This window comes from Lottia gigantea (genome assembly GCF_000327385.1).
Source record: "Lottia gigantea unplaced genomic scaffold LOTGIsca_25, whole genome shotgun sequence".
Classification (NCBI taxonomy): Eukaryota; Metazoa; Mollusca; class Gastropoda; family Lottiidae; genus Lottia; species Lottia gigantea.
The window spans coordinates 3,042,175-3,057,199 of NW_008708752.1; the positions used below are offsets into that span (position 1 = coordinate 3,042,175).

Below are 15,025 nucleotides of genomic sequence, written 5' to 3' on the forward strand. Positions count from 1 at the left end.
GTTGAAAAGCAACTAGTCACTATTCAATAGAAAGCACTGCCAAAGGGTTAATCTTTCAGAGAAAACTTACAATATGATTGCTAGGTGTTTGAAGTTGTTCAATAAAGAAGTGGAAATAAAACAGCAAAATGTAACTATGAAATAAAGAAATAGAATAGTGCATTATTAGAGATATATAATAACTAGTATAAAATAATTAGCTTAGTAATTAATTGACTATAATAGCTCTATATCCACTGTTGATTCAACTGAGAAATTAATTCTATTAATCAATGAGCTCTTTTATGGTATAAATTGTTGGTTTTTATCGTTTATTGATCGCAAATCAGAATTCCACAATCAGAGCTGTTTGATCGAAATGAAATGAACATAGTTTTACATCGTCCTTTTCTGAAGCTGAAAGGGTTAATGAAGACAGGCTACACCATACACCATGTTGTGTGCAATAATTGAAATTTTGCCAAGACAGTGAAATTACCCTGCTTTTTTTGCAATTTCCAACTGTCGAAGGATCTTAATCTGTACAGCCTGACGCACTGGGGCCTCTATTTATTGTCCCAGCTGCTGCTTCAACCTGCATCACTGAACTGGGTTGAAAAATCTGAATGTATTCTCTATCTCAACCTATACTGGAATTCCAATCTATGATATCCCTTATTATGTTAGTCTCTCTTTACCTGTGTATCATTAAAATATTTAAAATTATTTGGTTTGTATAAACCAGGGTTGGTACTATACTCTTAACACTCCAGACCCTACCACACCATCAAAGTCTGCAATTGTGCCAAAAATGTACAAATGCCAAATTTGGCACACTATATTTGGCCGGGTTAACAAGAAAAACTGACAATAACAGTTTAATATATATTTTTGCTTGTATTTTCAATGATGTCCTGTCTACAAAATAGTGTTGTGTGTTATAGAAGATATTCTCCTATAGAAGCATTGGCCAAGGTCAGTCTAAAACTTGTCTTTAGTAATTTCAAAGAGTAAATCTCCACTCCCAGTTGATACAGAGGAATGCTTCAATCAACTGTCAATTACAATATTATATTTAGCAACAATCTGACGTCAAGTAGTTCTACCATAGAAAAGAGAAGCTAGGTCATATCATGCAGACGGACTTGTAGCTAAACAAACATATAGAATATCAATACCATATAACATAGAAATATAGTGCGATTATCAGGAGTAATTGATATTTACTATAAATGGAATTACTTTATTGATAACCTGATTTAGTCAATGACTAAAATAGTATTTATATACTTAAAATACCATCAACAGTTTACTTTATAATTACTTAATAGTCAAACCTCTGATCCATAGTTCCCATTTGTTGTTTTATTGTAATTCAGAGATGGAATCGGAAATCTGTTATATGTTAATTAATGGGTTAAAATGCAGAAGGCCTGTTCTTCTTCCTCTTTTTGGCGGATAAGAGACTCTCTCAAGAGGTCATAACTTACATTAGAAATTCTTCCATCAATTTTCATAAATTCAAATTTCTAAAACAGAGCTGTTGGGTTCAATCTATCATCATAAACAATTCTTTGTCTTGTCTGTTATCAAGTACAGCTCTTTTTAATCTGTTATCATAAGTAGCTCTTTCTAATGTGTTTTCATAAATAGCTTTCTATTCTGTTACCATAAAATAGCCATATCTTATTCAAAAATATCTCTTTCTATTCTGTTATCAAATATAGTTTTTCTAATCTATATCAAAAATAGCTCTTTCGAAAGGACTGAAATAAATATCAGCTTTTTCTATTCTGTTATCAACTACAATCAGGCTTTTATCAGATTACATCATATACATTGACAGTTAGTGATTTATTGGAGATTCTTTTTCAGCCAAGCCTAAATTTTTCTATAAAAGTTGAATTCAAGCAAAGCTGGTAGATTTCCCTGTGATTTTAATAGTAAAACTGTAGATGTAATTTCACAGGATGTTTCTATATAGTTGGACTAAAATAGTGGCCACCCACCAGTAAGAATCAATCATAAGAATCAATGTGTTATTGATCACAATAATGATTCATTATAAAATACCTCTCTTGTTGATTTCTTTCAACTTAAATGTTAAATGATATTTATAAAGCTACATTGTCTGTAGATACAATTTAATCATTATTATTTTTAAAACGACAGAATATCTCTGAGAGATAAAAACTGATGTCAAACATCAATGTATAATCAACAATAATTATTTATTGACCTTTTTTACTTCAAACTACATTTGAACCATAAAGTTCATTCCTGATATTCTATAATCAAGGCCCATTGTAGTGATGAGAAATGAGACTGATATGGAAAAAAATTATAACTTTTGGTTTCCAAAAAGTTTTAAATTGATGTCATTGACAATAAAATTTCTCTCATTCTGATCATTGAGTGCTGCCATTGCGTCAAGTACAGTGCTTGTACGAAAGGATGTCATGGTATTTAAGTGCAAATTTCCCTCGTTGCACACCACAATGTTGTTGAATGTTGAAAAAGCAGGACATAAGATTTCGATTTTTTTCATTCAATCAATTCGGAAACATGGTGAGGTATTATAAAGTAATTAAGTCTTGTACAACCGGTAATAGACTTGACAACTCAGTGGAGTTTCTCTTTAAGTCAATAACATGAGGTAATACAGGGAAGATTAAAGCAGCAATTCTAATTGATCATAGTCAGTCATAGTGTTTGATTCATTGATTGTTTCCATGTACACAATCTCTAGTTTACCCTCCTAGTACTTTTCTGTCATGTCTAGTGTACAAATCTAATATTAGATACTAAACACCTACATGGCAATAGAACTTAAAGAAGTTTTAATATAAAAAAAAGTTTTGAACTGATTGCATTCTGTAAAAAAAATAATATGAAACAATAATGAAAACATCAATGAAACTTTTGAGGGATAAAAAAGAAAAAAGTAGGAGCAAAATTGATTATATATGTTTTTCAGAGAACTTAGTCTGTAAGAGGATAAGTAATTTAATTCTTGGATCATCACCGACACTAACGTATACTTAAACAGAGGCTATTTTCAACAGGACATTTTAGATAGACAAAGTTTTTTTCTAGCTCAGTTGTAAAACCATTATATATTTTCATGTTATTTCTGCATTCCACCAGTAATGTACGATACTAAAGACCTTAAATTATCAAATATTTAGAGGATATGTTACAATCAGTAATTAAAGAATTAATACCACTAATCACTAATACAGTAGATTAATGACATAACAATAGAGAGTACTCTACCATTAATAGGGTCATATTGACATAGTTACAGTACCCTACCTTTACAGGTATTCAAAAAAACTTCATACTCTTTTTAAGAAAAAAATCATGGTTTTCCTCTCTATGTTAAGGTTCTTAATCTTCGATTCAAATTTCCACAAAAACTTGACCAAATGTCACTATCACATATACTAAATGGCTTGAAATATACCTCAGTATACATGTACATTTAAAGGCAATGGGCACTTTTGAAACAGTGGTATCAATTTCTGTAAAGTTTTCTGGACCCGCAAGAACCATAGATATTAGGGTAGAAAATAGAAATTCAAAATAGGAACTGTTGTCTGAGCAAATTAAAAAGTTTTTTGTATTTTTTCGACATTTTTTAAGAGAATTGGAATATCTGCCTCACAATAGTAAGTACTAATAGTCTTAAAATGTATTTGTGTTGATACAAATATGCTCTTTTGTAAGTTTCCCTCCAATAAATTTAACCCCAAAAAGTCACAAATTTTGGCTGAAAATGGGCCTCTGTAAAAGCAAATTTTGAAGACTTTGTGCTTATGTTTATAATTTTATCAAAGCAATGACATTTCAAGTCTAACAGTACTATTTTGAGGCTGCTATTACAATTTTCATAAATATTATAAAAAAATTTCAAAAAACTTCTTACTTTGCTCAGACAATAGTTACCTGATGCACACTAAAATGCTGTAAGCATATACACTCTTATGAAGTGAATCCCTTATTTTAAAAATTTATTTATAGAAAATACAAATACGGTACTTTAGCAGGTGAACAAAACATAAGAAAAGAATCTTAACAATGACAAATTTTGTTAAACAGTTTTGCAAGGAAAATGCAAAATTCTATTCCTTTAATTGGCAATTGAGCAATTGTCATAACATGGATCATAGCCAGTTTTCATGAAAAACTGTAAGGCAAACTCTAACGTGTTTTCTTTTTGTTCCATGCATGGACAAAGACAATAAAAATGAAGAATTTATATATCATTTACAATTCTCTTTGGATTTAAAATGTCAGCGAAATAACTTTCATCAAACACAAAAAACAACAGAAAATAGTTATTAACCTAACAATTTTTTCAAAACCATTTCTTTGAAATCAAAAAGACAGGTTTAATTAATTTTGATAGTTGAAAACGAAAAGAACAGTAAAATAACATTAAGACCAAAAGAAATAATTGTAAAAAACATTTCAATCAAATATTTTTACTAACATGCTAATAACTGTTCAAAGGATAGGTGCACCATTTTTTGACCAATCATACCTTATTTTCAGAAATGGAAATTTCTTAAGCCAATCAGTTCACAGCTCACCATGGAAATTTGTGTCTTCAAATCTCCATGTGTCCAGAATTATTTGTAGTTGAAAGTCAAAAGACGGGTCGTCTTTTCTTGACACACTGTCATATATAGAAAAGACATTCATAGTTTCAGATATTTTTGAAGGCATTTTGAGATTTGCGTACATTTCTAGTACCCGTACCGTACTTCTTAATATTTACATATAATAAGCCTTAAATCAAATCAATCCGCCAAAACGGCGCATCAATCCCTTCAAAATAAAAGCACTTAGTCAAGTTGTTTTTAATACTAGTAGGCCCTACAATATTTTGAGTAGGCATGAATTGATTATTGGACAAAATAATTTCTAAATTATGAGTTATGACTCAATGAAAATTGCAATATGATACATAAGCTTATGCCCAATTGATATGCTTAATTTTAAAAACTTATTGTGACTAATACCTAAACTAATTCAAGTTTGATGATATTTTTGAAAATATTAAGACCAGGAATATTCATAGTAAACTTACTGAAGTTATTGACAGTGATCGTTAAGCATTTATCTCAATTGTTACCGTACCTTTCATCGTTAAATTAAGTCCCTTTAAAGTTTAAAGTAAGCTTACTAAAAGTCTTCAAATCAGAATAAAAGAACATTGACATAATATCCATAAAAACTGGTGATTCACACATTTAATTCTGCCACGATATGAATATCAGATTTAAAGAAATAGACTAGTCTAGTTAAAAAAGGAAGTTGGAATGTTGGCAATTTACCTGTTCAAATCTAGCTCTTTCTTGTGCCTTTTCATTTTTCTCTGCCTCTAATTTATCTACAACAGATCTCAGTTCTGTTATTTCATCATTTTCTTTCTCATATTTAGTAGCTAAATTTTCTAATTGTTCTAAAGTCCTTATGACTTTTGGCATAAGATCAGTGATAGACTCATTTCCATAATTTGTTATCAACTTGTCAAATTCTTGGGCAATTCCCGCAGCTTGATCATACACGTCTGTCACTGAAATAGTCACTAATTCTTCGGAGGCCATCATCCTTCTTCTACAAGCAAACGGATCCATTGATGATGTTCAAACAAACATCCATGACACCTTCCACACTAGACTACATAATTTACAGTCATAAAATAATCAATTCGGTTTTCAGTCACGAGCCCTGCCCACTTTCAATCAATATTTACTTCGGAGGTTAACTTCCGGAAATAATAAATGCAAAAAAAATAAATAAATGAAAGTAAATTTCATCTAATGAATAAATTGTCAATTAACATTATTTTGAAAAGCTGTTGACTTTATCGGTTGACTTATCGAATTCTTTCCACAAAATCTTAATTCGGAATTATGACCATTAAAGTACCTATATGTCAATATATAGTTAGAACTCTGTTCATTTAGAAATATTCTTGTCACTAAAATCAGTCATTGACAGGATTTTCAAAATGTCTAATGTTTACAGTATCCATGGTATATCCTAATCCTTTCAATCACTGTGATTTATGTCTAATGACATGTAACGAAGAAAATTAATCTGCCACCGTGTGCCTTTAATACACCGGAAGCAAGTGCCCGTTGATTTGCTCCGTGACTTATTTCTCATGCGCAGTCTTTATTTACGTGGCACCGGTGAAAGCTGACGACGAATTCTTCTTGGAAACGTGGAAAATAAAGTCTTAAAAATGAATTTATTGGGAGTATTTTTGCGAGTTTTCGTTTCTTTAATACTTATTTCATCTATAAACTGTTATTTCATTCAAATTGATGCTCATGCAGAGGAATGTTTCTTTGATAAAGTAACATCCGGTACCAAAATGTCTCTGTCTTTCGAAGTTGCAGAAGGGGGATTCCTGGATATTGATGTGAAGGTAGAATTATGTTTGATAGCTCTTAATACTTGTTTATTATTTCAAGTCAACCGTAAACATTTCTGTTCTACCTTGATTAATGGTTGGTTCAGGTACAATACAGACTTCCAGATGTTGGATTCTAAATATAAGACCTTGCTCAATGACAATATTGCAGTGGCAGCAGTTGTCAGATGTTGGAATCATGTGAACAATGCCATATTACTTATCAGGCATCACTTAAGAATTATTGAATAATAGTGATTACAGGTACCTCCTGTTAAATACTGTGCTGGTTGATTAGTAATTAGTATGCATGTATTTTCATTGTTATTCCCTATCTATGACGATCATGCATGTTTAGCAGACGTGGCCCAGGTTGGGCTGAAATGCAAATTTTTTTCCTGATGCTGTGTTAGCAAAGGTAAAATCCTTTAAATCACCCATTGGATGTACTTGTTTAACAAGTAGAATGATAGTAGAAACTGTATTTTGATCATTTCATTTCAGATGTATGGTCCAGATGGTAAAGTTATCCACTCAGTCGATCGAGAATCCAGTGGTAAATATACATTTGCTGCCTACATGGATGGAATTTACAAATATTGTTTTGGTAACAAAATGTCAACAATGACACCAAAAATAGTAATGTTCAGTATGGATATTGGAGAAAAACCAAAAGAGCAAGAAAATATGGAAAATGATGGTGGGTATAGTTTTTTTTTTAACCTGAATATGCTTTCCGCTTTATGGATGAATAAAAGAACTGTCAGGATCTGTAAGCTTATCCTTGTGAATATTCTCAGGTGTATTTTAAACCACTTCAACAAAAGACTCTCTGGGAAAAAGAGAATCAAAATGACACCAACTATTAAATTCAAATACATATTTCTTATGTCTAAAGGGAAATAATCAACAATGGGTTCTTTTCAATTTCAGCAAACCACAATAAACTCTCTGAAATGATAGTTGAATTATCCACAGCATTAACTGGTGTTAAACATGAACAAGAATATATGGAGCTTAGAGAAAGAACACATAGAGCTAGTAAGTAATCTTAGTTGATATCTCAAATTTCTAAATAGGGTATACATTTGAGTGCCTTTAGAACCCCTTTACACACCCTTAGCACAGCGAAAAGAGGAAATACTTCTTACAAAAGTCCTGAATGGTTCGTACAGTCGAAAGGCATATCTGAATCTGATATCTTATACAAATATCTTAAAATACTACTAGCAAGCTGTATAGATTGTCTGCCACCACCTGCTGTGGTGCTCACTTACCTAGTACCCTCAGGGGATACTAGTAGTCCAAAAAGGAGCAGAAAAGTAGGATGTATATGATAATAATTGTCATTTTCTTTCATTTCAGTTAATAACAATACAAACAGTCGTGTAGTTTTATGGTCATTTTTTGAAGCTTTAGTGTTAGTAGCTATGTCATTAGGTCAAGTTTATTACTTAAAAAGATTTTTTGAAGTACGAAGAGTTGTGTAACTATTGTTTATTGATAGATTGTAAATAATTACATACGTTTATATCTATGTTTAATAACTATTCTTTATGGACAATTTCAGTTTCATCTTGACCCTGAAGATATTGTTTAAAGGGATTGTAAATTAGTTTTCTAAAAAAAAAATTTTTATGGTCCTGCCATACTATTTGTGTGTTCAACTCATATACTGGGTAAAGATGAGAAGTAGTTATTAAACATAGAAAATCATATCATCCTATTGTATAACCTTCATCACCATTCTGGCCTTGTTGTTAAATCATCATCTAACTGATACCACATTATGGAAGGGCTCCCAGAAGGAAATCCCGCCTTTGCATATATATATATTTATATCTATTTGAACCTCTCGCAGATTTCTTGTCAGACGCTTGTGGTTTCCATAATTGGGAAGGTCACTGATACATGTACAAAGGCTAGAAAACAACGTTTTGCATGTCATATAGAAATATATCTTTTATGAACATATACAAAATTCTGAAGTTTGACCTTTTCATTGCTGTGTTAAAAACATCAAATTAATGAATTTGGTTGTAAATGCAAATTGAGGTGCGTGATCATTTTGTATGGATTGTAACTGGTGGCGCTCAATTGGTGAGTTCTGCTTGTTCCAGATTCAGGGGATTAGCCAGAAGTTTAATAAAACAATTCGTAAAAGGATTAGGAATCCCCTGCAGATGCGCCCTAAAGAGGTAAAAAATAATTCATATTTCCTGAGAAAGGAATAGAAGGGTCAATTTTGAATGTGACATATCTTTTTCTGTACCATTCGATACACGCCTATAATTGGAACGGACACAAGCTGTTCAGAACTTACCAATTGATTGTAACTATGGATAGAAATTTATGCAACTAATTTCATTTCTTATGTGTCCATTTTTTTTTCTCGAAATTTTGTCAAGAGATTTTTTCCCCCCCAAGTTATGTATGACTGTGTACTTGATGTTGTTGATTTTTCTTTGATGTCTCTTTCATAGGATGTTGATATTTCAATTATATTTAAAAAATCTTTCTGCAGACATTATTAGACAACAGAGGTCTTGGTAAAAGTAAATTTCTGTTCATAAATTAGTTGTAAATATTTTATGGAATGTTTTATTATTTGATATTTGTATAGATATTTAAGTATAAATTCGATATTGTCCATTAGAATAGTCAATAAATTTTTGTCAAAATCACTGTAACACCAAGGTTAATTTATTTTGTACAGAAATTTCATCAGTTTGTAAATACTAGAGATAACTATTTGTTTTGTTGCATATTACATGAATTTAGTGTGGGGATGGTTTCAATTGTACATCAGTGTATCTGAATGAATAAATGATCTTTTTCTTTAATATGCATTAATTTTGACTACAGATTTCCATGACAAAATTCGCTCCAATGGTAGATTCTGTTTGCATTGAAAAAAAGTCTAATGACTCAATCTTAAGACCAAAAATCTCAGTTTTTTTTTATGAGTGAGTTCACCAAAAAAATATCCAGGATATTGCCAAGTAATAATTAACACTGTTGTATACAAATTATTTTAATAACAATCTAGCGTGTAGAAAATATAGTTTCTGTTTATAATATATAACAATGAGCATCATGTATAAAATAAGTAACAATAAAGAGTATTACCTCTTTTAAAAGCACAACAAAGAGAGTGGTTCTAGGGTTGGGAGATAAATACTAGTATAGACTAACCAAGATATTTCTCTTCATGAGGGTCAATTCTAAACAAAAACGAGCAGTCCTCTTTATTTTTAGGTGGTAAAAAAAAAAACTATGCAGACTAAACTTATATTGTGTTGATAATTACTAAAACCACCACCTGTTTTTGTTTTGTATTAATGACCCATTGAGCAAAAGAACCTTTGCTTGACTATATCACGATCAATACCAGTATTGGAATAATTCACATAAACCAAAATTGCCCAGTCCCAAGTGATCATAGAATAAGATTTTATCCACCAATAATCAATATAAGTAGTATGATATTTCTCAATGTAAAATTCCACACTTGAGACACATTCTTATATTACTTTAAAGGTAAAGATACTTAAGTGATTATATATTACGTTGCATTACCTTAGTGAAAAACAATTCTATATCATAAAAATCAGATTTCCTTCTCTAAAATGTACTAATAAGTATGACAATATTATTTACTCAATAGAGTGAATTTTTGCAAGAGTTTCTTGTGATTACAAGATTTGTAAGTTTATAAGGTGCCAAGGTCAATATCTTGTATTTCATTGCAAAGTCACAATAGTCACATAAAAACAAATTGTTAATTCACAACCTTAATAACCAAAATCATAAATTTTAAGAAAACCCTATCAACATCTTAAAAATTTTGAAAACTCTACTTTACGAGCAGATCTAATTCAAGAGATTCAAATTGGTATAAAATTTTGTGATTATGAGTTTTGTAAGATTACAAAGTGCCAAAATAAATTTCTTGTATTTCAGTTTTTCTAATCTCAATAGTCACAGAACATAACAAATTGCTAATTTTACAAAATGAAACAAATTTAAGAAACTCAACTTTCAGCAAGCAGACCTTCTAGTTCAAGAGATTCAAATAAGTCAACATTTTTGTGATCATGAGATTTTCAAGATTTTCAAATTTTTTCTAGTCTCATTAGTTACACAATAAACTGATATCTCACCATTTAAATTTAAGGAAACTCTATATGGCAGGAAGATATTCAAGTTACAGAGATAGAAACTAGTTAAAAAAAATATTGATTGAGATCAAGAAAGAAAAATATCTGTGGAATCTAAATTCCTACTTTAGGGCTGTAGGAAGACAAAACTCCATTCATTTCATTTCAAACTGATGGCTAAGTTTTGCCCAATATTAACAGTTAAAGGGATTGTAAAGAATTTTTCTAAAATTTCTATGTGTATCAAGGTCACGAATAACATTAATTTGCAGTTCGACTAAAACTGTTTTATGACGTCACTATTTGCAAATAGTGCATTATCACATAAGGACTACACGATTAGCGATGTCATAATTTAGTGTAAGTGGATTTGCAGGAAAAACAGGCGTCCAGTTGTAAATTGGAATGGTGCCAATCAATGCTGTCAATGTCCCAGATATAAATAAGAAATTTAGAAACCCTCTTTACAATCTCTCCAAGTTAAAATCAATAATGATTCAAGTACTTAAATGTAACCTTACATATACAGCTGACTTCACACACACACACACACACACACACACAATATATTCTTAAGTTACGATATGTTATGTTATATAGCTGTACCTCTTTAAAGTATTGCAAAGTTACAACTTAGTTGCAAAAAATTATGTACACTATCTATATAATCAAAAACTTTAAACTTGAGTAACAACATGTTTCAGGTTCTGTTCAAATACTACTCGTATAAAATAACAATAAAAAAGTAGACTTGCTATTCAAATTTCAGAAAACAACATCTTACATCCAAATTAAATTTTTTCTATAAATTTTGCATGAATAGAGGAATACATAAAAAAAATATGCTAGTCCTTGGCTATATGTTTGTTGCACATTTTAAAATTCATAACAGTAATTGCACTTAAATTGGTCTGTATGATAAGATCCACTTTGTATTTATTTATATTTATAGAATGAAATCAGGAGTAAGGATTGAGAATTTTTCTGAAAATGAGCACCTAATTTGACCATAATTGAAAGAAACATGGTATATATATATATACGAATAAGGAAGCACAAAGCTATCAAGTTGTCTCGGTATGATCATCCAAGCAGACATTTGAGCTGGCCTGCCAGTCATGTTTGGCAAAGAGAGGCAAATCAACAGCCATGTAGCGCAAAGTCTAAATTCTTGGAAAGCTGCACAAATAATAATCATTAATCTCAACTATTTTGATCAATATCACCTTTCTTTAGATTTTTCTTCAATATCGGAATCTAGTTCTGATATACCACCATTTTTATTCACTTCAAATGATACTGATTGCTGAAAAGATAAATTACCAATGAATGCTGTACCAACTGCAGTACTGAGCCACTACGGCTCAGTGAATTAAATGTTTGCTTGCTAACCTGTAAGTTCAGGGTTAAATCCTGCTTGGATTGAGATACCACCTTCAGATTTTACAATCTGGTTTTCTTTGTGATGAAGGTAGGAAGAGCAGACTAGGAAAAACTTATCAGATGAGACATTTAACTGAGGTACTTATGCTAGAGGCTGTGCATGTTAATGTTTCCTTAACAAACTGATGTTGCCTGTCTTCATTAGCCCAAAATAAACAATTGAAGATTACTTACAGGTAAACCACGACCTTTAGTTTCAATAGGTAAAAATAAGGCTGATATACCACAGAAAAAACACACACAACCATAAACCCATGTAGCATCTACTACCGAATGTTGTAATAATACCTATATCAAAGATCATTTTAAAGTGTGTCTAAAATCAATTGACAAATACTCGTCTTATGCTGCCCAAATGTGTTTTAGATGGTGCTGATTATTGCCAATCATGCCACAGTATGGGTTAAAGACAAAAAGAACAAATATTTCTTCAAAGTTTCAATGATTTTAACAACTGTGTATAGCTTACTTGTGTCTAAACAGTTGTAATAATCACTGAATCTTTTAAGAAATTAATCGGAACAAACATTAATTTTTGTTGAGAATACTATTCTAATCTCAGTCTAACATAATTAGTAATTAGTTGACAATAAATTGTAGTCAAAAATACCATCACATTAATTCACAAATGTAACTTTGATTTCTTCTGCATTTTTGTCTAGTATTCCTAGTAACATAAAGCATAGATACATGATCAAATGATAAGTTACATATTTATTGACATGTTGTATCATATGTAACTCTGGAAATACAACTGGAAAACAGAAAATTGTGTGAAAATTCATAAGACAAGAAAATGATCCTTTTACCTGAGCAACAAAAGGTGTAATCATAGCACCAACTCTAGCCCATGATGATGATGTTCCCATTCCTAATGTTCTCACTGACGTAGGATACACCTAAAATTATAAGAAACTGAAAGTGGGAGTTCATGCCAAGCAGGGCTGCTGATTTATTTTTTGTTAACCGGACGATTTTCAACAACCTGTGAAATCTGATTATGAGAAGGTCTTATAGTAGTAATTTATTATACACTGGCATTACTGGTACTGACATGTAACTTATACTTGACATTCAGAGGATATTGACCATCGGTCATTTGAGCTCCCTTAAGCTGATCTTACTTACCTCAGATGTATAAATATAAACCCAAGAGAAAGTGGCTGAAGCAAAACCACGCACAGCAAACATAATACATGTTAAAATCCATCTTTTAGTATGTATTTGCATTAACACAAAAAATAAACCTGAACCACACATGTTGACCATACCAGTTACTTTTCTACCACATTTATCTATTAATATCATATTTATTGGCAAGCCTAAAAAAACATCAAAAATAACTTTAAGGTGTGGGTACACAAGCATTAAACAAATTTGATAATTGTCTCTCTGATAGTATTATCGTCTGAAAGACAAACCGTCATCATCAAATCAGATTCATTTTCCTTTCAAGTGCATAATCGGCACATGATTATCGACAGGTGAAAAACGACCAACTCCATATTTTTATCAACTCATGTGTCCATGCCAGTCTGCACCTGACAAGACTCTAGTTGGCGACAAAAATCCAGTTAGGTAAACTTGGGTATGTCAAGAGCAACTCTAATCTTTAAGTTGTGTCATTACAACATAATAATAGGCTTATCCCTCACAATAGAGCTCAGGATCAATACTGAACAATACTCACATAAAAATTCCCCTAATGTAGAAATAATCATAGTAATATAATCATCATGAGTTAATAAGGCACATTTACATTTTGTAGAACCTATAAAATATGACAATATTATACATTACATTACTATAATATGTACTGAGTACTGGAAGAATTGATCAATAGAGTTTCAAAATAATATTTATTAATATAAGAATTTGGGCAACGGTTACGTTACACTCATTGTGTTTGAGAGAATTTACACCAATAGATATGAATCCATGTTAATCTATTTCATCTCATAGAACTGCTTTTATCAATATAAATTGTTGAGAAACAAATTGCACACATTTAAATTTTCTTACTTATCTATGACACCATATATATATATATCATTTATCGTATTCTGTGTTTTTATTCTTAAATGATTCTATTGGAACTATTGAAAATAAGGTCTAAATTTGGGTTGCCAAAATGATTACCGAAAAGTCAAAAAACCCATGACTTTCTAGATAAAAATGCCAAAACTTACCTTTAGTTTCATTTCTTAGTAATTCAGCACTAGCTAGTACCATTCCATAATACGTAAACGCTGCACAGAACCATAATAACCATAGGTGTAATGTAGTACGTAAATAATCGGGTGAAAATATATCAGAGAATCTTCCTAATTGAACCTGTAATGTTATCAAATAACCATTTACTACTAACAAACATATTTTATGATAATTATTAGAAATTATTGTTGGCGCTAATTGAAGAGCTCTGAACAGGCTCAGTTCCAATTCTGCCCTCAATTGAACAGTAAGGAAGCAGAATATGTCACATTCAAAATGTTTTATTTCCTTCTGCAGGCGCCATTTTGAATTCTGTCTGCACCTACTACTTTTCTGGATTATGTCCCAACTTGCTTTATTGATTGTTCTGCTGATTCCATAAATACCGAAATTGTAATTTGTTTGAAATGGAAGAAAATTAAATGTAACTCATGCTGCGTTTGATACCTGCTGTGTAAATAGGCTTTGAACGTCACCATCAACAAAGAAGAGCCACATTCAAAGTTCCTACCATTTTTACATGAGGTCAAAATGACCTTTTGACTCAGTTAACACAGAACAAGGTATAATTCAGACACATTCTTCCCAGATTTAACTTCTAAAAAATACAAAAAGTTTTGAAGACTTACTTCTGGTGATTTCACAAGATGTCCTTTAGGTAAGGAAGTTTTGTTTTCTTTTGCAATTTTTTCTAAAACTTTAGTAGCCTCTTCTGTTTGACCTGCTGCCATTAAATATCTAGCAGACTCTGGTACAGTCTAGAACAAAAGAATGAATTAATTAGACATTGAGTAAAGAT

At 31.1% G+C, this 15,025-nt stretch overlaps 3 protein-coding genes across 3 annotated transcripts in view; 1 reads left to right on the plus strand and 2 right to left on the minus strand.

Moving 5' to 3' along the window:
- LOTGIDRAFT_117089 (hypothetical protein) overlaps positions 1 to 5,594 on the minus strand; it is a gene marked incomplete at both ends in the record, with an annotated part of 11,210 nt that extends 5,616 nt beyond the window's left edge. Inside the window, one exon of the mRNA XM_009055775.1 lies at positions 5,322 to 5,594. Within this exon, the coding sequence (XP_009054023.1) occupies positions 5,322 to 5,594 (273 nt within the window). The remainder of the gene's footprint in view (positions 1 to 5,321) is intronic.
- A 576-nt stretch (positions 5,595 to 6,170) lies between these two features.
- On the plus strand, positions 6,171 to 9,959 carry LOTGIDRAFT_203874 (hypothetical protein). The gene is given in 5 exon segments (XM_009055776.1): positions 6,171 to 6,424; positions 6,914 to 7,109; positions 7,343 to 7,450; positions 7,775 to 8,641; positions 8,655 to 9,959. 4 exon segments carry the CDS (start codon positions 6,239 to 6,241, stop codon positions 7,897 to 7,899), a joined length of 615 nt encoding a protein of 204 aa, XP_009054024.1. The 5' UTR covers positions 6,171 to 6,238; the 3' UTR covers positions 7,900 to 8,641; positions 8,655 to 9,959.
- Positions 9,960 to 11,791: 1,832 nt separating this feature from the next.
- Positions 11,792 to 15,025, minus strand: part of LOTGIDRAFT_160688 (hypothetical protein) — a gene marked incomplete at both ends in the record, with an annotated part of 14,830 nt that continues 11,596 nt past the window's right edge. The window contains 7 exons of the mRNA XM_009055777.1: positions 11,792 to 11,875; positions 12,187 to 12,300; positions 12,822 to 12,911; positions 13,141 to 13,334; positions 13,703 to 13,783; positions 14,202 to 14,346; positions 14,856 to 14,984. Coding sequence (XP_009054025.1) covers positions 11,792 to 11,875; positions 12,187 to 12,300; positions 12,822 to 12,911; positions 13,141 to 13,334; positions 13,703 to 13,783; positions 14,202 to 14,346; positions 14,856 to 14,984 — 837 coding nt within the window. The remainder of the gene's footprint in view (positions 11,876 to 12,186; positions 12,301 to 12,821; positions 12,912 to 13,140; positions 13,335 to 13,702; positions 13,784 to 14,201; positions 14,347 to 14,855; positions 14,985 to 15,025) is intronic.